Raw genomic sequence first — 18,129 nt, forward strand, 5'->3', positions numbered from 1 at the left:
GGAGATATGGCATCGGTTGGGGTTGTTGTTTGTGTGAGGTTGCTCTACTATTGATAGGCCTTCGGCCATTTGTTTTATAGGTCGAGTGCCATTGTTGTAAAGTGTTATACCCTTGTATACGATGTAAGTCTACGGGCATTTTACTTTTATAAGATATCTTCTCATATCTTCATTTAAAGAACCTTAATTCTACTTAGAACATGTATGTAGGGTGTATGTAATCGAAAGAAATCATATAACGTATCACATTATTGTATCCATTCGTATGAGAGTCCTTACATTCCTTTGTATTAATGTTGTCTTTTACTTATCAATGGGTGGTTTATTCACATGGGTTGGATCTCGGAAATTCGGAGCATGACAGACTCTGCGGTTTTATACATAAAAAGAGAAATAGCAATGAAATTTAGCTCCAAAGCAATCTTATATGATTTTTGAGATTTGGAAGAGTGTCGAGCTCCACTTTGATAGTTGATTGAGTTGAAAAGTGAACTTAAATTTCTTTTGTTCTTATTTTGTCAAGGTTGAATACTTCTTCTTCTTCTTCTTATTCTTCTTTTTTTTAAATATTATTATTATGAAGAAACTTAGTTTATGATTTTAATATATTTCTCTTGATTAAACTGTTATAATATGTTTATATTTTTTTAGAAATGTAAATGTTTTGGCCCTCCAAGTCTAAATCCTAGTTTCGCTCCTGAGTGGAGGTGGAGGTGGAGGTGGTGTGGCAGCGATGATAGCAATGGTGATGGTGGTGGTAGTGAAGGTGAGAGTGCAATGGTAGTATCGCGACATTAATAAAACTTTAATCTAAAAATGTTTTTCTCCTTTTAAAAGCTCAAAACGTTTTTTTGCCTAAATATGTTTGTTTTCCATTGATTATGGATTTTTTTTTATTATTGATTTTTGTTTTTCATTGTATCAAATATTAAAAAATACGGTGTAAGTTTGGTTTGTTTTTCAAAAAATTTTTTGGGAAAAATTCTCTACAAACAATTTTTTAAGAGTAATCAAACCAAACAAATTTTTTCAAAAAAAATCTCAAAAATTTGTTTGGTTACCTACTTTCCAAAATCACTCTCTCTCTCTCATACACACCAAATCAATCATTTTTTTTAAAACTCTCTCCTCAAAATGATTTTTCAAAACCATTTCTGAAAAAAGACAAACCAAATAAGTTTTCGTACTTTTTATCTCAAAAACTACTCTACAAACACAAACCAAACACACCCACGATTTTTTTTAATAAAAAATATTTTTCGTCCAAATAAGCAGAATGTTAGTTATTAATGAGAATAATCTAATTATTACAAATACCATAACTTGTATATAATACTCACCATTTTGAGGGTGTACATCGTGACCTTTTATTCCTATATTTAAAAAAAATAATGATTTATTCAAATAATTTCTTTCTCCTAAACCTTCCAAATGACATGCAAACTACATTCAGATATACTTTAAAAACTTTTGTTATAGATATCTTATCTTATCACCTCATTAATAGGATTTTAAGGTGAAGGGATTGCGTGAATGTAATACGGTTGTTAAATAAGATCATTATAAAAAACGTAATAACTAGAAGAAAAAAAAGAAAGTGAAATCCCAAACAAGGGCTTGAAGATATATATATATATATATATACACATTTGCAGGAAAAGGTGTGTGTGGTCTGTGAGATTAGGCCTAAGCGATGACATTCGGCACCGGCATTGACACGCGCGCGAAACGGAAGAATTGGTGGGAAAAACCTCCCTCCAAAACCTACACCTGTCACTTTCCAACCCCCCCTCCCTTCCCCCCCTTCTTCTTCAAAACCCTAGCAATTCCTCGCTCAATCTCAAACCCAGATTTCATTCCCTGGGCCTCATAGATTTAGAGAGAGAGAGAGAGAACAGTGAGAGAGAGAGAGAGAGAGCCCTTTCCATCTCTTCCGAGGCTCTCTCTCCCCCCCAACCCCCCCTACACAATGGCATTGATACATGAAGAAGCTGATGAAGAGATTGAGATTGAATTCGAGGCCACTCCGAAGCGCTACGTACCGCTCTCCGATTTGTACTCCGCCACAGCTCCATGCATCACCGCGACTAGATCTTCCAACGTCAAGTCCAAAAAGATCAAAGCTCGAAAGCTCCACCGTGGTCACCATTTTCACCGTGAAAAGCCACCGACACATTCGAAGAAGCCGCCCCTTCTTCACTGCTACTCTCGTCGCCGACCCAAGAAGCATCTGCATTCTCTCCAAGAGCCCTCATTTTTCGATTCCTTGGCGTCCCGATCGCAGCCTCAGTCCAATGTTTCGCCTGCATTGGAAATTGTAGAGGAAGATGGACCGCTTGTCGAAAAAAAAGATGAGGATTGCGGGTTGGGATCGATGAAGAAAAATAATGATAAGAAGAAACTTAAGAAGAAGAAGAAGCGGAAGAGGGAGTTTGGTGGCAGTGACGTTGTTAAATTGGGCGCTGATTCGAGCTCTTTGAACCAGCTCGACGAGCCTCGAGTGGGAGAGTCTCTGAATCAAAATTGTGATGTGAACAATGCTGACATTAGTCGGAAAAGAAAACGTCGTCGTGCTTCGGGGAATTGCGAAAACCCTGATGACTCCCAAATGGGTAATTCTGCTAAAAAATGGGTCCGGTAGGTTTTTCATTTCTTTACAAAGTTGCTACTTTTATTCCCCAAAACGAAAACCACATGTGATTTAAGGCAATTATTTAACTAGTATAGAGATTAGTGAGGGTTTACCCGGACACCGGATCACAAAAAAAGGCAATTATTTAACAAAGGAAAGGAAATTTGAGAAAAATATTAATTTTGAATTGAACACAGGTTGAGTTTCGATGGTGTTGATTTGAAGAAATTCATTGGATTAAAATGCAAGGCAAGTCCTTTTTCTATTTATTTATCTTGATAATGGACACATCCCCATTCAAAATGTATAAGTTTTATGTCCACATTGGCCCTTAACTTCGAGTTGCTGCAAACAGGTTTACTGGCCTTTGGATGGTTATTGGTATTCTGGTCACGTGGTTGGATTCAATGCAGAGACCGATCGACATCATGTATGGCCACCAGAGCTTGAGCAAAAACACACATATAATATATGTGCATACATGACATTTGTTGGAAACAATTTGGTAATACATTTAACATAATGCAGGTTTCATATGAGGATGGTGAGGAAGAATATATTCTTCTATCCAAGGAGAGAGTTAAGTTTTACATCTCTCGTGATGAGATGCAGCAGTTAAATCTGAGTTACAGGACTAAAACATCGGAGATGGATGACCTTGATTTTAGCGAGATGGTTGCATTGGCTGCTAGTTTTGATGATTCCCATGAGCTTGTACCTGGAGATATTATATGGGCCAAACTTACTGGTGAGTGTTTGTATGCTTTACAAAAAACCCTAATAACATGTAATTCACCTTATAAAACTACCCTTACCAATATGGTAACAACTTAATTCTCAAATTTAAACTTTAGAACCCTAAAAGCATATAATCATGAGAAAGTACAGCAACATAACTAAAAACCCCCTTCAACTGATTCAGTTAGTAAGAAAGTCAGATGCTTACGCCATTAAAGTGATTGTGCTTTACTAATATAATAGAAAGTAACGGCTCTAAGCTTTGCTGCTTCACATCTTGACCTTTTTGCGCTGTGAAGTGAGCACTACTTTGAGGAGATACAACAAGTTCTCGTGTAACCTACATATAGTGGTTTCTTTTTTCTTTCTTATAGAGAAAGGGCTATGCTTTTTAAAGAATGCCATTGCCCCGGTCAAAACTTAATATAAGCATTGTAAGCAGGGACGAGTTCCTAAACTACAAATGATGTGGAGCGGATGGCGAACTAATAGATCTCCTATTCGTTCAAAACACTTTTATTAACTTTCTAGTGAGTTGGCAAATGATTTGTATTGGAATATTTCACAACTAGGCTGCATCAACATGTGTCTGAAGCAGCCCCGTACTTTCTAAGTTCTAATGTTACACTTTCAAAGTTCTCGTTACCTTAAATGTCACGGCCTTTTATGTTTTTGTTGTTTGCTATTTTGCATTTTTGGTAGTATTACCAAAAAATGCTAATAGGTTAATGGTTTAGTATACTTTCGTTGCAAAATAGTGAATTTAGCAATTAAAAGAGATCCTATTTATATTTATATTTATATTTTTTCTATTTATTTTTTAAAATATTCTTAAGAGCAAAAAAATAAAGTGTAAATGAACCAAAACATAGAGAGAGTGGAGTTTCAAAATGAAAAGCATGGGCCATAATGTTTTTAGAAATGTGTTATTATATGATTAATTTGAAGAACAATAGATTTTTTTATTGGTCATGTTATTTTTAAAAGTAATTTGTTCTCATGTTTAAAGCGTCGCAAATTCTAATAGTATGATTTGTGCAAGTCTGCTCCATCATACCACATTTTAGACCATATGGTGTACCACATTCTCATTCCCGTTCTTCATGCCGAAACAATCCACGTTCCAAGTAAATAGTTTTTATTTTGTTTGTCTTTCTTTCTTTAGCTTGTTCTTTTTTCAGAGATATATAGGAGAACATTTTGCTGAAGGTGGCAGGTTAGAAGTAATTGTAGATTGTTAGATGTTGATACGAATGTATATACGCCTAACCTGTGAATGATAATGTAGCATTTTGTTCCTGAGGAATGTAATTTGGTTTTATTAATTACTAATCGCAAATAGATTAAGTTTACAACTTATATGGAATGTTATATAAGTAAAGCTTTGAGTATCAAGAAGGATAATTAGTATTGATGGCTTAGAGATACCCAAAGGTGACTGTTTAATACTCGCTCTGCCACAAATTGTTAGTCCGGCATGGAAAATAAGAACTTAAAAAATAATGTATTATTGTACTGAAATTTTCAATATTTTTTTTCACCAAATAAAAGATCTCATTTAGTACTTTTACTTTGTGAAAAAATTGAAAATTTTGGCACAAAAATATAACACTATTTTTTATATGCTACTGCTACTTGTACTGATTTTTGTCCTTTATGACTATTCTTTCTACATTGCAGCTTGATCCATGCTTGATTGTCAGCCTTTTGTATTTTTTATTTATTTATTATGTATATATATTGACTGTCTGGGGATACCTTCATAGGTGTTTGATGTATTCTTGGTGATTATGTGGATTTCATTTGACATGGACATGACCTCGTTTAAGATGTGCCTTGTGCTGCATAGATAGTGTAAAGTTGATGAATGAAGTAGGAACATTGTTTATGCAGTAACTTGTGATTAATGAATAACTTTTTGATTTAATGGAAAGCTTTACAACCTACAGGACTGTAAAGCCAGCTATGCATTGTGAATTTGTGAATTTACGATGTTGGGCAATCAAGAAATAATGTTTTAACAAAAAATGAGTATAGTTGAAATGAAGTTGCTGTGAAGGATGAGTTGTATTGAAAGAAATGATAGATGAGGAAATGGATGTATATGAAAGAATTTAATGGTTGTACAAATTAAGGAAATGATGAGATATTTGTCGGGGATGTCTAGCTATTGCAATCGAGATTTGTGATTGGAAGTGTAAGAAGTGATATGGTTCAAGTTAGTGCTGTTAAAGTTTATAATGGCTTTTGTTTTTAATTGATTATATTTTCCTTTGATTGAGGAAAGTAGTAATAGATGTGCAATCAATACCTTGAATTTGTGACTGGCATTTTTGATAATTTTACCAAGCTTGTTTAATATCATGCTTGACTAGCTTTCTTTGTTAATTATGGAAGTAGTAGGATTAGGAAAGACAATGCTCCAATCTTGTTTCTTAATGTCTTGTTTTACATTGTTTAGTAAAACACACCCTCAAAGAAAATAAAGCTTATGAAAAAAAAGAGTTACCGATGCTAGTTAAGTAATACCTGGATTTTCTACGTGTCAGGTGACAAATCATTTGTTGTTAATATGATGGGTCTCTACCATTTATGTTGATAAGTATCTCAATATGTAGGTGCAATTTTTTCCCAGTTTAAATTTTAATCCAAATATCAACAGATTCCTCTAAATGATTAGTTAAATTAAATCAGTGAAATACTTCACAATTATTGTTATATTTATGTGATATATTTGAATGTTGTCCAAGTTTCTGATTCTACCATAATTCTACTTGTGTGGACATTCACTTCTCCTACGTGGACGATTGCATCATCTCCACATTGGTATCTCCTAGTGATATGGTGCCATGTGTTAGCCATGTGAGGTGACATCTAGTATATAGTATTAAAAGTTTTGTTTACCCTTAAAAATATCTTTCTTATTTGGCACGTATGTGGAACTCTTTTAATTCTTATATTTTTAGAATGCCATAGTGACATGGCCCACTTCTTCAGAGGGTCACCTGATCATTTTTATTGGATGCTTAGTAGTTGAATATACAAAGACTCTTGAGTTACGTGTATATCTAAAATTTTAAAGGTTGATCTCTTCCTTTCTCTACTTCCATCTCTGAATAGGAAAATATTTTATGTTGTCATTTGCCTCTTCTTGGTTGGTTAGGGTCTTGAAAATGTCAATCTCTATTTTCCTGGACTTCTTTTAATTGGATTCAACTACTTGGTTCTTGAAGAAGAAAGGAAAAGGAAAAAGGAAAAAGAGAAAAAAATCCCTCAGTTGAGCAAAAGAAATATCACTGGTAACACATACACACAGAGAAAAATTAATCCATGGCCCATGGGAGACTCTCATCGATCAGAGCTCAAAAAGTTAATTCAGAGGTGTGTTCTTGTGTCCGAATTATATGGTTTGGATTATTATATTTGCTTCAACCTTCACAACCACCTTTTGATAAAAGGCAGATGAGTTAAAAAGCTTGAAGGCACAACTGTAATATCTTTAAGCCTAAAAACAAACTGTTGTACCATCTATTGACCTTCCCTTTCCTTTTTCCAGCCATATGTTCTTAATTCCTTTACCAACCTTGTGCTAACCAATACCTCAATTCTCTTCAATCGGCGATTCACCAAGAATTCTGTTGGGGGTGATTTCAATGCTATGAGGAGCCTAGTGGAAAAGTTTGGGGGGAGTCAAATGGGGTGGTCTATGAGGGATTTTGCTTTTTTTTATTGATGAGATGGAGCTGGTAGACCTGCCATTATAGAGGGGAGGTTATACCTGGTCGGGTGGTCGAGTGAGTTCTTAGCTTGATAGATTCTTGGTTTCTGGGGATTGGGAGGAGCATTTTTCTCAGATGCTTCAATGTCGGTTGCAATGTCCGACTTCTGATCATTGGCCAGTTCTGTTGGATAGTGGGGGAGTCTGGCGTGGTCCGTCGTCTTTTCGGTTTGAGAACATGTGGTTACAAACAGATGGCTTTGCTGAGAGGGTAGGTGGGTGGGTGGGTGGTTGGTAGGGGAGTTACAATGTGGTGGGTTCACCCAGCTACAGATTAGCTCAGAAATTGAAACTTCTTAAGTTTGATCTGAAGAGGCAGAATATCGAGGTTTTTGGCCGTTTGGCGGTTCAGAAGACAAGCATTTTGTCAGTTTTGCAGGAGTTGGATGAGAAGGAAATTGAGGGCGATCTCTCTGGAGAGGGTGTGGCAAGTAGGGATGTGGCTCATAGAGATTATGAGAGGATCGCTTGGATGGAGGAGATTAGTTTTCGGCAGAAATCTAGATGCTTGTGGTTGAAAGATGGTGATCGTAATACAAAGTTTTTCTATCGCATGGCAAATGCTCATCGGCGGGTGAATCAGATAGGGAGTATGCGGGTGAATGGGGTGTTGCTTTTGTCAGAAGAGGAGGTTAGGGATGGTATAGTGGCGTTCTATCAGCATCTTTTTCGTGATGAGGGACAGATGTGGTGATTGGGGTTGGATGGTGTGGTTTTTGATTCTATTTCTAAGGAGGAAGGGCGGTCGTTAGAGAGGCCTTTTACTGAGGAAGAGGTTTTGGGTACGTTGAGGAGCATGCCTGGGGATAAGGCCAGTGTTGTTAGAGGCGTGCCTAAGCGAGAAGCGAGGCAAGGCGAGGCTATTGCACTTCATAGGGTTCGAAGCGAGGCGATATGGAGAGGCGAGGTTGAGGCGAGTGAAGCGAGGCTTAGGCGATGAAGCGCAAGGCAAAACAAAGCGTCGCTTTTTGCTTCTAAGATCTGGGCCCTTCAGTTTTCTTGATTTTGTGTTATTTGTGGACATGCATTGCACCTAAGAATTGCTTTCTACTCCTTTATTGAGTGTAAAACCCTAGTTTCTGGGGGTATCAAAAGGAGAGAGACGAAAAGCAAAGACGAAAAGTAGAGAAAGAGGAGAGGAGAGAAACGAACCTGGTCCTACTTCGTCCTCTTCTTCGACATCGTTTCTAAGGTAAGTCTTCTTCTCCTACTTCTTTCTTCTCTCTTCCTGCTTCGTCTTCTCCCTCTTCTCTTCTTTTCGTCTTTCTTGCTTCTTCTTTTGTTCTTCTCTCTTCTTCTTTCCTTTATTTCATCTCTCAGCAGATTTTTTTTTCCTTTTTGTTTTTTAATTTGCTCTTTTTTTTTTTTTTTTCCATTACGGTTCTGGTTTTTTTTCCCCTTCCTTGATTCTTGTTTTGTTTCTCTTTTATTTATTTTGCTGAAATTTTTTTCAATTAATTTTACTAAATTGATTTTACAATTGTATAATTATTTTGCCAAAAAATATTATACAGACTAATAAATTTTATAACATTGTCTTTCTAATTAATATGTCATGTACTAATAAAAATTTAAAATTTAAAATTTAAAATATAATTCACTTTAATAATAAGATAAATGTCACATTATTGAATAAAAAGAATAATAAAAATTATTAAAACATTGCATTGATTTTTGATTAAAGAAGGGAAAGAATTATTTGGGATGGTTGATTGGTTTAAAGTGGGGGTTGGTGATCGAGTTCGCTTTTGGCAAGATTAGTTTTGTGATGGCTTGACTGTGGCGGCGATGTTTCCTTTGGTTTATGCCATTATCGTTGATGGAGAGGAGTTGGTTGCTTCGGTTCAGGGGATGTAGGGGCAATCTGTTGTGTGGAATGTTTGTCTTCGTCGTGCTGTACAGGATTAGGAGTTAGGCCAATTGGTGGATCTACTAGGTTTTTGTATGGGTTGCAGAATGGGGGCGGGGCGGGGCGGGGCGGGGCGGGGCGAGGGAGGGGATGGATTCTATGGTATAGCGGTCCGGAGGTCTAAAGATGTTTTCTCAGTGTTTTCATTTTATGGGGTGCTAGTAGGGGTGCTGGTGGTGCGTTTCCTTGGAAATGTATTTGGGTATCGGGTTCTGCGTCCAAGGTAGCTTTTGTGGTTTGGACAATTGCTTTGGGCTGTATCCTCACTACTGATAATTTGATCTGGCGGAGGCATGCGTTGGTTAATTGGTGTTGTTTTTGTTGTAGAGATGTGGAAACGGTTGATCATTTGCTCGAGTAGTGTTCGGTGGTGTCACGGCTTTGGTGTAGGGTGGTTGCTTTTTTTGGTTTGGTTTGAGTGCAACCGGGATCGGCGTTGGACGTCCTGCCCAATTGGGGCAGGGCGTGGGTGGGTAAGAGGCAGCGGAAGGCTTGGTTAATTGCGTCCCATTGCTTGTTGTGATTGGTTTGGTTGGAGCGTAATAGGCGTGTGTTTCAAAACACGTGCCATTCCTTTCTTTGGTTAGAAAGTAGGCTTCTTATGGTATTTCATAGCTGGGCTACGGGTTCGGTTGATCTTGATGTGTTGACTTTTGTACATTTTGTGGAGAATTTGCTTAGATAATGTGCTTTTACAGTCCATTCTGGGTTGCTATGTTCATTAGATTCTTTGCATCGTCTTGATGCTTTTTTAATAAAGTTTGTTTATTTATCAAAAAAAATTAACACAATATCTAAAGTTGGAGACAGAGCACAACTCAAAATTCTTTTAATCATCAAAATGTTGGGTCTGGCTTACATTGTTATTTGTAATAACCAAAAACCTACTTATTGCAAAACAAGAAACCTATAAAATAGGAAACTAAATCAATATGAATTAGGAAACCTAATAATTAATGGTTAATTTATAATAAACTAACAAATTTCTGATCAACTATTAATTACACAACAATAAAATTAAAAATATAAAAGAGCTAAAATCTTATTTGCATCATTCTCTCCCACTTGAAGACACTCATTGTGGAGTTTGCATTGCTGGAACCACTGGGCATGTCTCTCTTCCAATATCCTTTGAGATAAATGTATTTGCATTGTAACCGATAAAATCTCAATCAATAATTTAATCCTTGGAAAGTGCATATTATAAAATCTTAAAAACCTCACCATTCATGATGTTGCATATTCCACTACTAAAATTCATTCCTGTATTACCAGCGGCCATCCCTGGAAAACCTAAATTATCAATCATGCAGACTATTGCCCTAACAAATTATAATATATTATAGTCCCTATATTATTAACATTGGTCTAGTGCTACTCATTTACTGTTTGATTAATTGCTAACACTTCTGTTCAATTGTTTTGATGTAGGTCATGCTATGTGGCCAGCAATCATTGTGGATGAATCTCTTATTGTCAATCTTAAAGGTCTAAACAGAAATTCAGGAGTAAAATCAGTTCCAGTGCAATTTTTTGGTACCCATGATTTTGCAAGGTGTGAAGTTTCGAAAGTTGAAGGGAATTTTTTGTTAGACTTGTTTATTAAAAAGTAAATAATACACTCAAATGCATCTCTCCCTGTGAGGTTAACATCTCTTTATTTTTTGTGATTATCCAGGATTAATATGAAACAAGTTATCTCATTTCTTAGAGGACTTCTCTCTTCTTTCCATCTGAAATGCAAGAAATCACATTTTGTGCAAAGCTTGGAAGAAGCAAAAATGTGAGCTTATTTATTGAGAGTTCATTCTACTCTTGTTGACATGGGAAATTATGTTCATTAAGCCTTTTCTTTTCTTTCTTTCTTCCTTTTCTCTTTAGTACAAATATCTCTTAATTATTATGCATGACATTGGCATGCTTCGCCATGTTGCTGTATTTAACTCATTGTCATATATATTTTTATCCAGGCACAAACATATGTCAATCATGCCTTGTATTTCTTCAGGTGTAACTTGGGGCACCTTTTATGTCTTTACTCCTTGTTAGACAGATCCTGTGTGACTGAATATTTAACAATTGCACAGAAGTATGTAGACATGTGGAGTCAAGTGTCTGTGATTTGGTTATATCCACCCATGAAATGGTTGGACTCAGTGAGTTGTTTTCTAGGTCCAAAGTTTGTGTGACCTTCTAATTTAGGGCATTTAGGCCTCAAGAGTGAAAAATGTTGCAGACGTTTGTTTCTCTACCTGTTTCTTTATATAATTTTTTTAGCTATGTTTAGTGCATTATATAACTATGCTTATGTAACTATTCTTCCTCGCTGACTTCCTGCCCATGTTCCCATCCCTGTATCTCTTTCCTTTCCTTACTTTGGGTTTGCCTTGGATTTCTCATCTGAAGCACTCCCATTACCTGTTGTCTTTGTAATGTAGCTTGTTCTTCATGGTTACAGTCGTAATAAAAAATATGGAATGGATTATAACCTGGTTGTGGGCCCAGTTTACTGGTTCAACTGCAAGGGCTGGGTTACTTGGCCAAATGAAGATCATCAAAATATAAACTATGTTTCCAGAAAATATGAAGGAGACAGATTCATTTGTTACCAGCTTATTTGCGTGGTTTTCTTTCTACTTAAACATTTCCGGCATAAAGAAGAGTAAGGTATCCATTCCTTGTATCAGGTATCTCAGTGAACAGAAGCTTCCAAAAAGAATGTTAAAGATGCAAAATGCTGTTGAAGCTGATGATTGTGCGAGTGGAAGTCGAGAGGATGAAAAGGGTGCTGATTCAGGTGAAGACTGCAGAGGAGACGAAAGGATACATAGCAATCTAGAGGGCACCAAAACTTGCCCATTTGAGATAGGGGATTTACAAGTGATAAGTCTTGGTATGTATTATTAAACTGCTGTTGCCTTAAAATATGAGACATTGTATTTACATGCTGTAACACGCAATGCAATAATGTGATGACTAGGTTATCATTGATGAGAGTTTGTTTTTACCTGCATTCTTTTTTTTTGTTCTTGATTTATTTGACAGCTTCAACAAGGAAAGTATACATCTTGGGCTACCGTAAATTTTGCTAATAATTGTTCAAATGCATATAAGAAATGGTAGTGTTACTTATTTAATTGATGAGTTAGGACTAATTCCATTCAAACTCATGTGCATATAAATCTCATACAGGAAAGATTGTGAAGGACTCAGAGTATTTTCAGGATGGAAGATTTATCTGGCCTGAAGGATATACTGCTGTGAGGAAGTTTCCTTCAATAGCAGGTGGATCATTTCTTGAAGGATTCTCTGTTTTTGTAAATTGCAGTTCTGCCATAGCTTGTACTCAACTTATTTTCCTCATCTCGAGTGTTCCCATAACATTCATTTCTGTTTGTTTTCCAATTTGGGGCTTTAGATCCAAATGTATATACCTTGTACAAGATGGAAGTCCTGAAATGCAATGATGCGGGCCCAAAGACTCGGCCTTTGTTTAGAGTTACACTGGATAATGGAAAGCAGGTATGATGAAATGCAATGATGTGAGCCTAAACTAAATTTGTGGTCACTTTGATTATCTTTACATTTTTGTGTGGTTTGTGGTTTTGCTTTACTTTTAATCACAAGTTAATCTTCTCTTGGTGCTTGATTTTGCTCACATCAATAATTTCTGCTTATATGTTGCTAATTTACTTATTCTCCAAAGTTGGGTTTTTGGTGTTGAGAGCAAAAGATTTTGATGATAATCAGGGTTACATGCAAATTACGAATGATTTGATTGGACAGATTCTTAATCACGGAATGAATAACAAGGCAAAGCATTTCTTTCTGCATGATACCTCTAGTTTATGTGAAGAAGCCAAAATCACATAACTTCTATAGTGTAAGCAATATAGATTTGAAGCAAGCCTTAATCAATCTTCTGATTACCAAAAACCTAAAATTATGGAACAAGTGGCTCTATCCTATCTATTTATTATTTATAAGTCACTCATTACTTTGTCCAATGATAATCAAATGATCTTGATGAGATTGATTCAGCCCACACTGATGTAGGACAAACTAAGGCCTAAGGCTGCCTACGATAGGAATTGTGGTGGGTTTTGGTTACGGATAACTTCTAGGGTTAGGGTTCTAAGAAGTAGAAGAAGGCTTCTAGAGTTTTCAGATACAGAAAATGAGTTTTGACTTATTTTTGAAATTTGCATGTTTCAGGATTTTCAGAAACAGCATAATTAGAAGTCCTAGACGACAGTTAATTTTAGGGGTTTAACAGTTAAATTGATAGCCAGTATGGTAGGGGTAGGGGCTATGATTGTTTGGACGTGACTGGATAGGGGTGTTTTGGCTTGATTTCCGAAAGTTGCATGTTGTAGGATTTTCAGAAACAGTGTGATTGAAAGGCCTGGACAACAGTTAGTTTAGGGGTTTAATGGTTAAATTAATGGTCAATAGGGTAAGGGTAGGGGTTTTGATTGTTTGGGAGTAATTGGGGTTGAGGAACTTTTTGGGGTGTGTGAACAACAGCCCGAGAATAGTGATTTTGTGGAAGAGGAGAAAAAATTTCCACCTTGACTTCCTTGGCAATGTTGGTGAAAGCATGAGGCACACTTGGACGGAGCACAAGAGTGTGCTTGATTGAAATAAAGCGCACATATAACAAAATTAGCGTATAATGAAAATAGATTTCTTAATATGAAATGAAAAAAGTCAAAAAATTCAAATAACAATATTTGAGCCTTCTAACTAAATTTGTTGGTCTTTGTAATTGTACAAAGGTTAGTTTGAATTTTACGCAGGCTTGTTTAGTTTCTTAAAATTCTTTGAAATAAAATTTGAACACAATTATTAATGGATGATATGGCAATCAAGTGATGATGTAAGAATAGTTAAGAGTGGTAGTTTGTTTAAGGTTACTTAGTTGTCATTAGCCTATAAATAAGTCGTTTGAGTCTTTGAAAGGCAGTTTTGATGATATTTTGATATTGTAATTGGAGCTTTAGCTGTTCGTAGCCCAATTTGGGATTTTCTCTCTCTAAAACATTTCAATCTTGAGATTTGGTTTTATCATTTTGGTATCCGAGCTTAGGTTCAGATCTTTGTTCCTATTTCATGTATTAATTGCATGAAATTGAGAGAGGTCCAACTATCTTCCAAATTCTAGTTGATCTATCTCCTACTCTTAATCATGTAATCACCACATGCTTTGAAACCAAATCATGCACCTGATTTGAAACCCTACGTTGCTGATTTGGTTCACCTCCAGATTGGAACCCTAACTTCGTTGACCAAAGCTTTTGCATTGTTCAAAGTTGAGTTCTACTGGTGTTTGATTCATGTGTTGGCTAGTGAGCCAAGTCTAGATGTCGATTTGGTATTCCAATTGCTCAGTGTGTATTGCGATTTGAGTTCCCGAGTTTGCAATTGGGTTCCAAGGTATCGTGTGGTTCGATTTTGACCTTCTTGGCTTATTTGGCTTTGCGATCTGAGTTTGCAACTTGAAGAACACCAGATCTGGAAGCATCACTAATCTAGATCGAATTCCATCCGATATCTTATTTGAGATTTGAACTCGATCTGACAACCTTGGATGAGATCCAACTCGATTCGAAACCCGAAGTTATGAGTGGAGCAACACATTCAGATCCGATCAAATCTTCATTTCAAATATGAGTTTGTGATTTGGTTACAATCCCTATTTGATTTTCACAACTTGGATTTCATTCTGAGTTCGACTTTGAAACTTGGATTGAAGTTTGACTTTGTTATGTGGATCATGAATCTGGATTCAACTTCGAGGCTTCAATAGATTCTTAGAGCTCCTCGATTGTTCATAGTGCGTTGACTTTGATTCTGGTCGATTATGAACCTTCGATCTTTGTATTGCTTGCCTGAAGAGGGATTAAAGCTGTGTTTGTGAATTGCGATTGAGCCCTAACTACATTTCTGGATAGTTGATTATGAGTGGTTATCTTTGGAAATTGATTCTGTGTAGCCAACAATATGGTATTTTAATTGACCTTTTGGACTTTAGTTAAACTAGAGTTGGTATCCATCAGGAATCCCTTGCTAGTTCTATTGGCTGTTTCTATTATGTGATTTGGTTCAAAGGTCCAGTTCCAGCCGCTGTATTGTTTTGAATGTGCCAGGTTACAACATTAATGGCTCAAAGTGGTAGGGTCATCACGGTGGCCAAGATCGGGGTTATGCTATGAATTTGGAAGAAGAAATTAGGATGAATCCTCACTTAGAACACGGAAGGAACAACGAGAAACCAAAATCGAAGGAGATATTAAAGAGGTGAGTGGGGCCAAGTTGCTACTTTGATTGGAAGAGTGCAACATTTGCAACTTCTAACCAATGGTAGTGATGGTTCCAAGGATTGTTGCATTCAATTGGATAATCCTCGTGGGCATTGGTGTCGAGCATGTTCTTATGAATTTGACTCTAAACGAGATAACTCCAATTTTGTGCATCTCGAATTTCATGGAAGCTACATTCTGGATGTGTTTGTAGAATGGTTGACCTCTATTGAGCGTCTTTTGGAGTACCATGATGTGTCAGAAGAAAGGAAGTGACAATGGTGTCTCAAAGCTTCAAAGGTAGAGGTTCTAATTGGTGGAAGCAATAGCAAGTTTGTAGGCAATAAAGAGGCAAAGAAAAGATTAGAGATTGGAGATTAGTGCAAATGAATATGAGGTTCGAGGAGCAATTCTTGCCCTAGCATCACTTGCAACCTCTGTTAGGTGAAAAGCAACAGAGAAAGAGTTATTCAAAAAATGAAGATGAAACTTGTGGAGCAATTCTTGCCTTGTCATCACTTGCAACCATTGTTAGGTGAGGTGAAAAACAACAAAGAAAGAGTACTTCAAAATCGGGGCATTAATATCAAGGTATCTTTGAGGTTGGACAACCATTCTGTCACTGTATCCGATACGATTACTCGGCTAATGTTGAAAAGAGCAAGTATTTTGAGGATGAACGTCATAAAGTAATTTTTTGTTAGGAGATTTTAACACAAAGCTATGATTAGGGGTGCACACGGTGCGGTTTGAGGGTAAAATTATAAACCAAACTGTGAATGGCAGACCGGATGGTTTTGATTTGTTAGCTGATTGAAGAATAATCGTAAACAATTATCAAGCATTTGTATAATATTTTTCATATATATAACACTAATGAATTTTAAATAATATTTTTCATATACATAACATTAACTTGTAACAAATTCTACATCGTAAATCTCTCTCACACTTATTTTTACTTTGATATTTTGTTAAGTAAAAAAAAAAAATGTATTAACTATAGCGATGTGGGGTGGTTTTGAAAGCGGATTATAAATTTTAAACTGCTGATCAAACTAACCCACGGTTGGCGGGTGGATTAGTGCGGATTGGGCGGTATTTTTGCACAACCCTAGCTATGATGATGGTGAATTTTCCATCTTTGGTGAAGATGCGGAAAATATTTGTGACCAAGAATAAGATTGTGGTCAAGACCTTCCCATCTTTGATCAAGATGTAGAACAAGGTATGTTGAAAATGTTTCCATCTTTAATGAACCAACAAGCGAGGAGTTGGATTATGAAGAAGTTGATGTTACGGTTATGAAGAGGAATTGACTTGTGATGAAGTTGCCATTCATGGGTTAGATGATGTTCTAATCTTTGACATTATGATGATGGGAATGACCACCTTATAGAGACTGAAGATACTATTGAAGATGAAACAAGTTTCATTAAAGAAATGGTTGCAACTCAACCATTTGCTCCCTTTCTAGCTTCAAATGAAGTTGTTGAGGAGATTCTTGAGTTTGATGCATTGGCTTTGTTTTTCAAGGAGTGTGGGATTAATTTTGAAGTTTAACAAGTTGTTGAAGAATCCAAAGAGGGGGAAGTAAAGGTTTCAAGGGTATTCGGTGTTTGTTACTCTCCAAACTTGTCTATTAAGGAACCTCTTTCACAAGGCGTGCAACTTTGTTTTGTCTTGGTGCTTGGTGAACCTTTGCATGGGAACCTTTTTTTGGAAAGTCTTGAGCAATGTGTGAAGCGCTATTTTGATGACTTATTTCACAAACAACATGCCACATGGGTGGTGTACTCCCGCTTCAACATGGCTTTGGTGGATGTGTATAAATGAAAACTCATTTCAAGGAGGGGTTGTTTGTTGGGTGATTGATCTTGAATAATGACTTGTAACTTAGTCTTGTTTACCGTTGCATGTCCATTGTAGATGTGCAACTCGAGCGGGTTGAGAGGTTGTCCAGGCCTAGCTCGAGTTATGCTGAGAGTTGCTTAAGCCCACCTAAGCCAGAATTGTAACATGAGATTATCTGTTCAAGCCTGACCTGAGTTATACTCTACTAATTTCTTTTTTGGTGGTTAAAATCAATAATAACGTTAAAACAAATAATTTTTATGATATGAGATGAGAATTGAGGAATCGATGTGCTGGTGCAGTGATCTTTGTAATTTTTGAGTGAGAAAAGAAAAGAATAAGACTTTGTTTTGTGTTACTTGTATATATAATATATATAGTGAATATGATCTAACGATCTACATTATTTTAACATCTAAGACTTTATTGTGTTATTTGTATATATAATATATATAGTGAATATGATCTAACGATCTAAATTATTTTAACATCATCCAAAGGCTAATAATTTATATGTAATATTCTTAAATATATATATATATATATATAATTTGGGTTTTGGATTGTTTGGTGTCACTGTGCAAGCCCGCTCAAATTTAATTCCGGCTTCTAATTTGGGTTTTGGATTATTTGGTGTCACTGTGCAAGTCCACTCAAATTTAATTCCGGCTTCTAAATTGATGTCCAAGCCCGCACCGAACGCAAAAAAATGTTGCTCAAGGCCTAAAAAAATTTTGGGCAAGGCTTTGGTTGTTTGGGTTGAACTTGCCCAAGCTGCACCCCTAGTCCATTGTGTTTCCGTTTGTTATTGTTTTAAGTCTTTTTTTTTTTTTTTTTGATTAATGCCCAACTTGAGGACAAGTTGTTTTCTTTAGAGGGGGAGTCTAATGCAATAATAGTTGGAGTGGTAGTTATG

General features: G+C 36.3%; 1 protein-coding gene across 5 annotated transcripts in view; it reads left to right on the plus strand.

Moving 5' to 3' along the window:
- The first annotated feature begins 1,599 nt into the window (after positions 1-1,599).
- The window catches only part of LOC114308711 (histone-lysine N-methyltransferase ATX2), an 86,453-nt gene continuing 69,923 nt past the window's right edge, over positions 1,600-18,129 (plus strand). For 4 of the 5 annotated variants that reach the window (XR_014335451.1, XR_014335452.1, XM_082878080.1 and 1 more), the window contains exons 1-9: positions 1,600-2,637; positions 2,830-2,881; positions 2,988-3,062; positions 3,161-3,380; positions 10,489-10,612; positions 10,736-10,840; positions 11,745-11,950; positions 12,250-12,342; positions 12,476-12,579. Coding sequence is in view for 3 of the 5 variants with exons in the window: in XM_082878080.1 (XP_082734206.1) it covers positions 1,970-2,637; positions 2,830-2,881; positions 2,988-3,062; positions 3,161-3,380; positions 10,489-10,612; positions 10,736-10,840; positions 11,745-11,950; positions 12,250-12,342; positions 12,476-12,579 (1,647 nt within the window). In the remaining 2 variants the exon portion in view is untranslated. The remainder of the gene's footprint in view (positions 2,638-2,829; positions 2,882-2,987; positions 3,063-3,160; positions 3,381-10,488; positions 10,613-10,735; positions 10,841-11,744; positions 11,951-12,249; positions 12,343-12,475; positions 12,580-18,129) is intronic. The other variant, XM_082878082.1, reaches the window with a different exon arrangement.

The sequence above is a fragment of the Camellia sinensis genome, chromosome 7, assembly GCF_055761805.1.
Source record: "Camellia sinensis isolate YWXY chromosome 7, ASM5576180v1, whole genome shotgun sequence".
In the NCBI taxonomy this organism is placed as follows: Eukaryota; Viridiplantae; Streptophyta; class Magnoliopsida; order Ericales; family Theaceae; genus Camellia; species Camellia sinensis.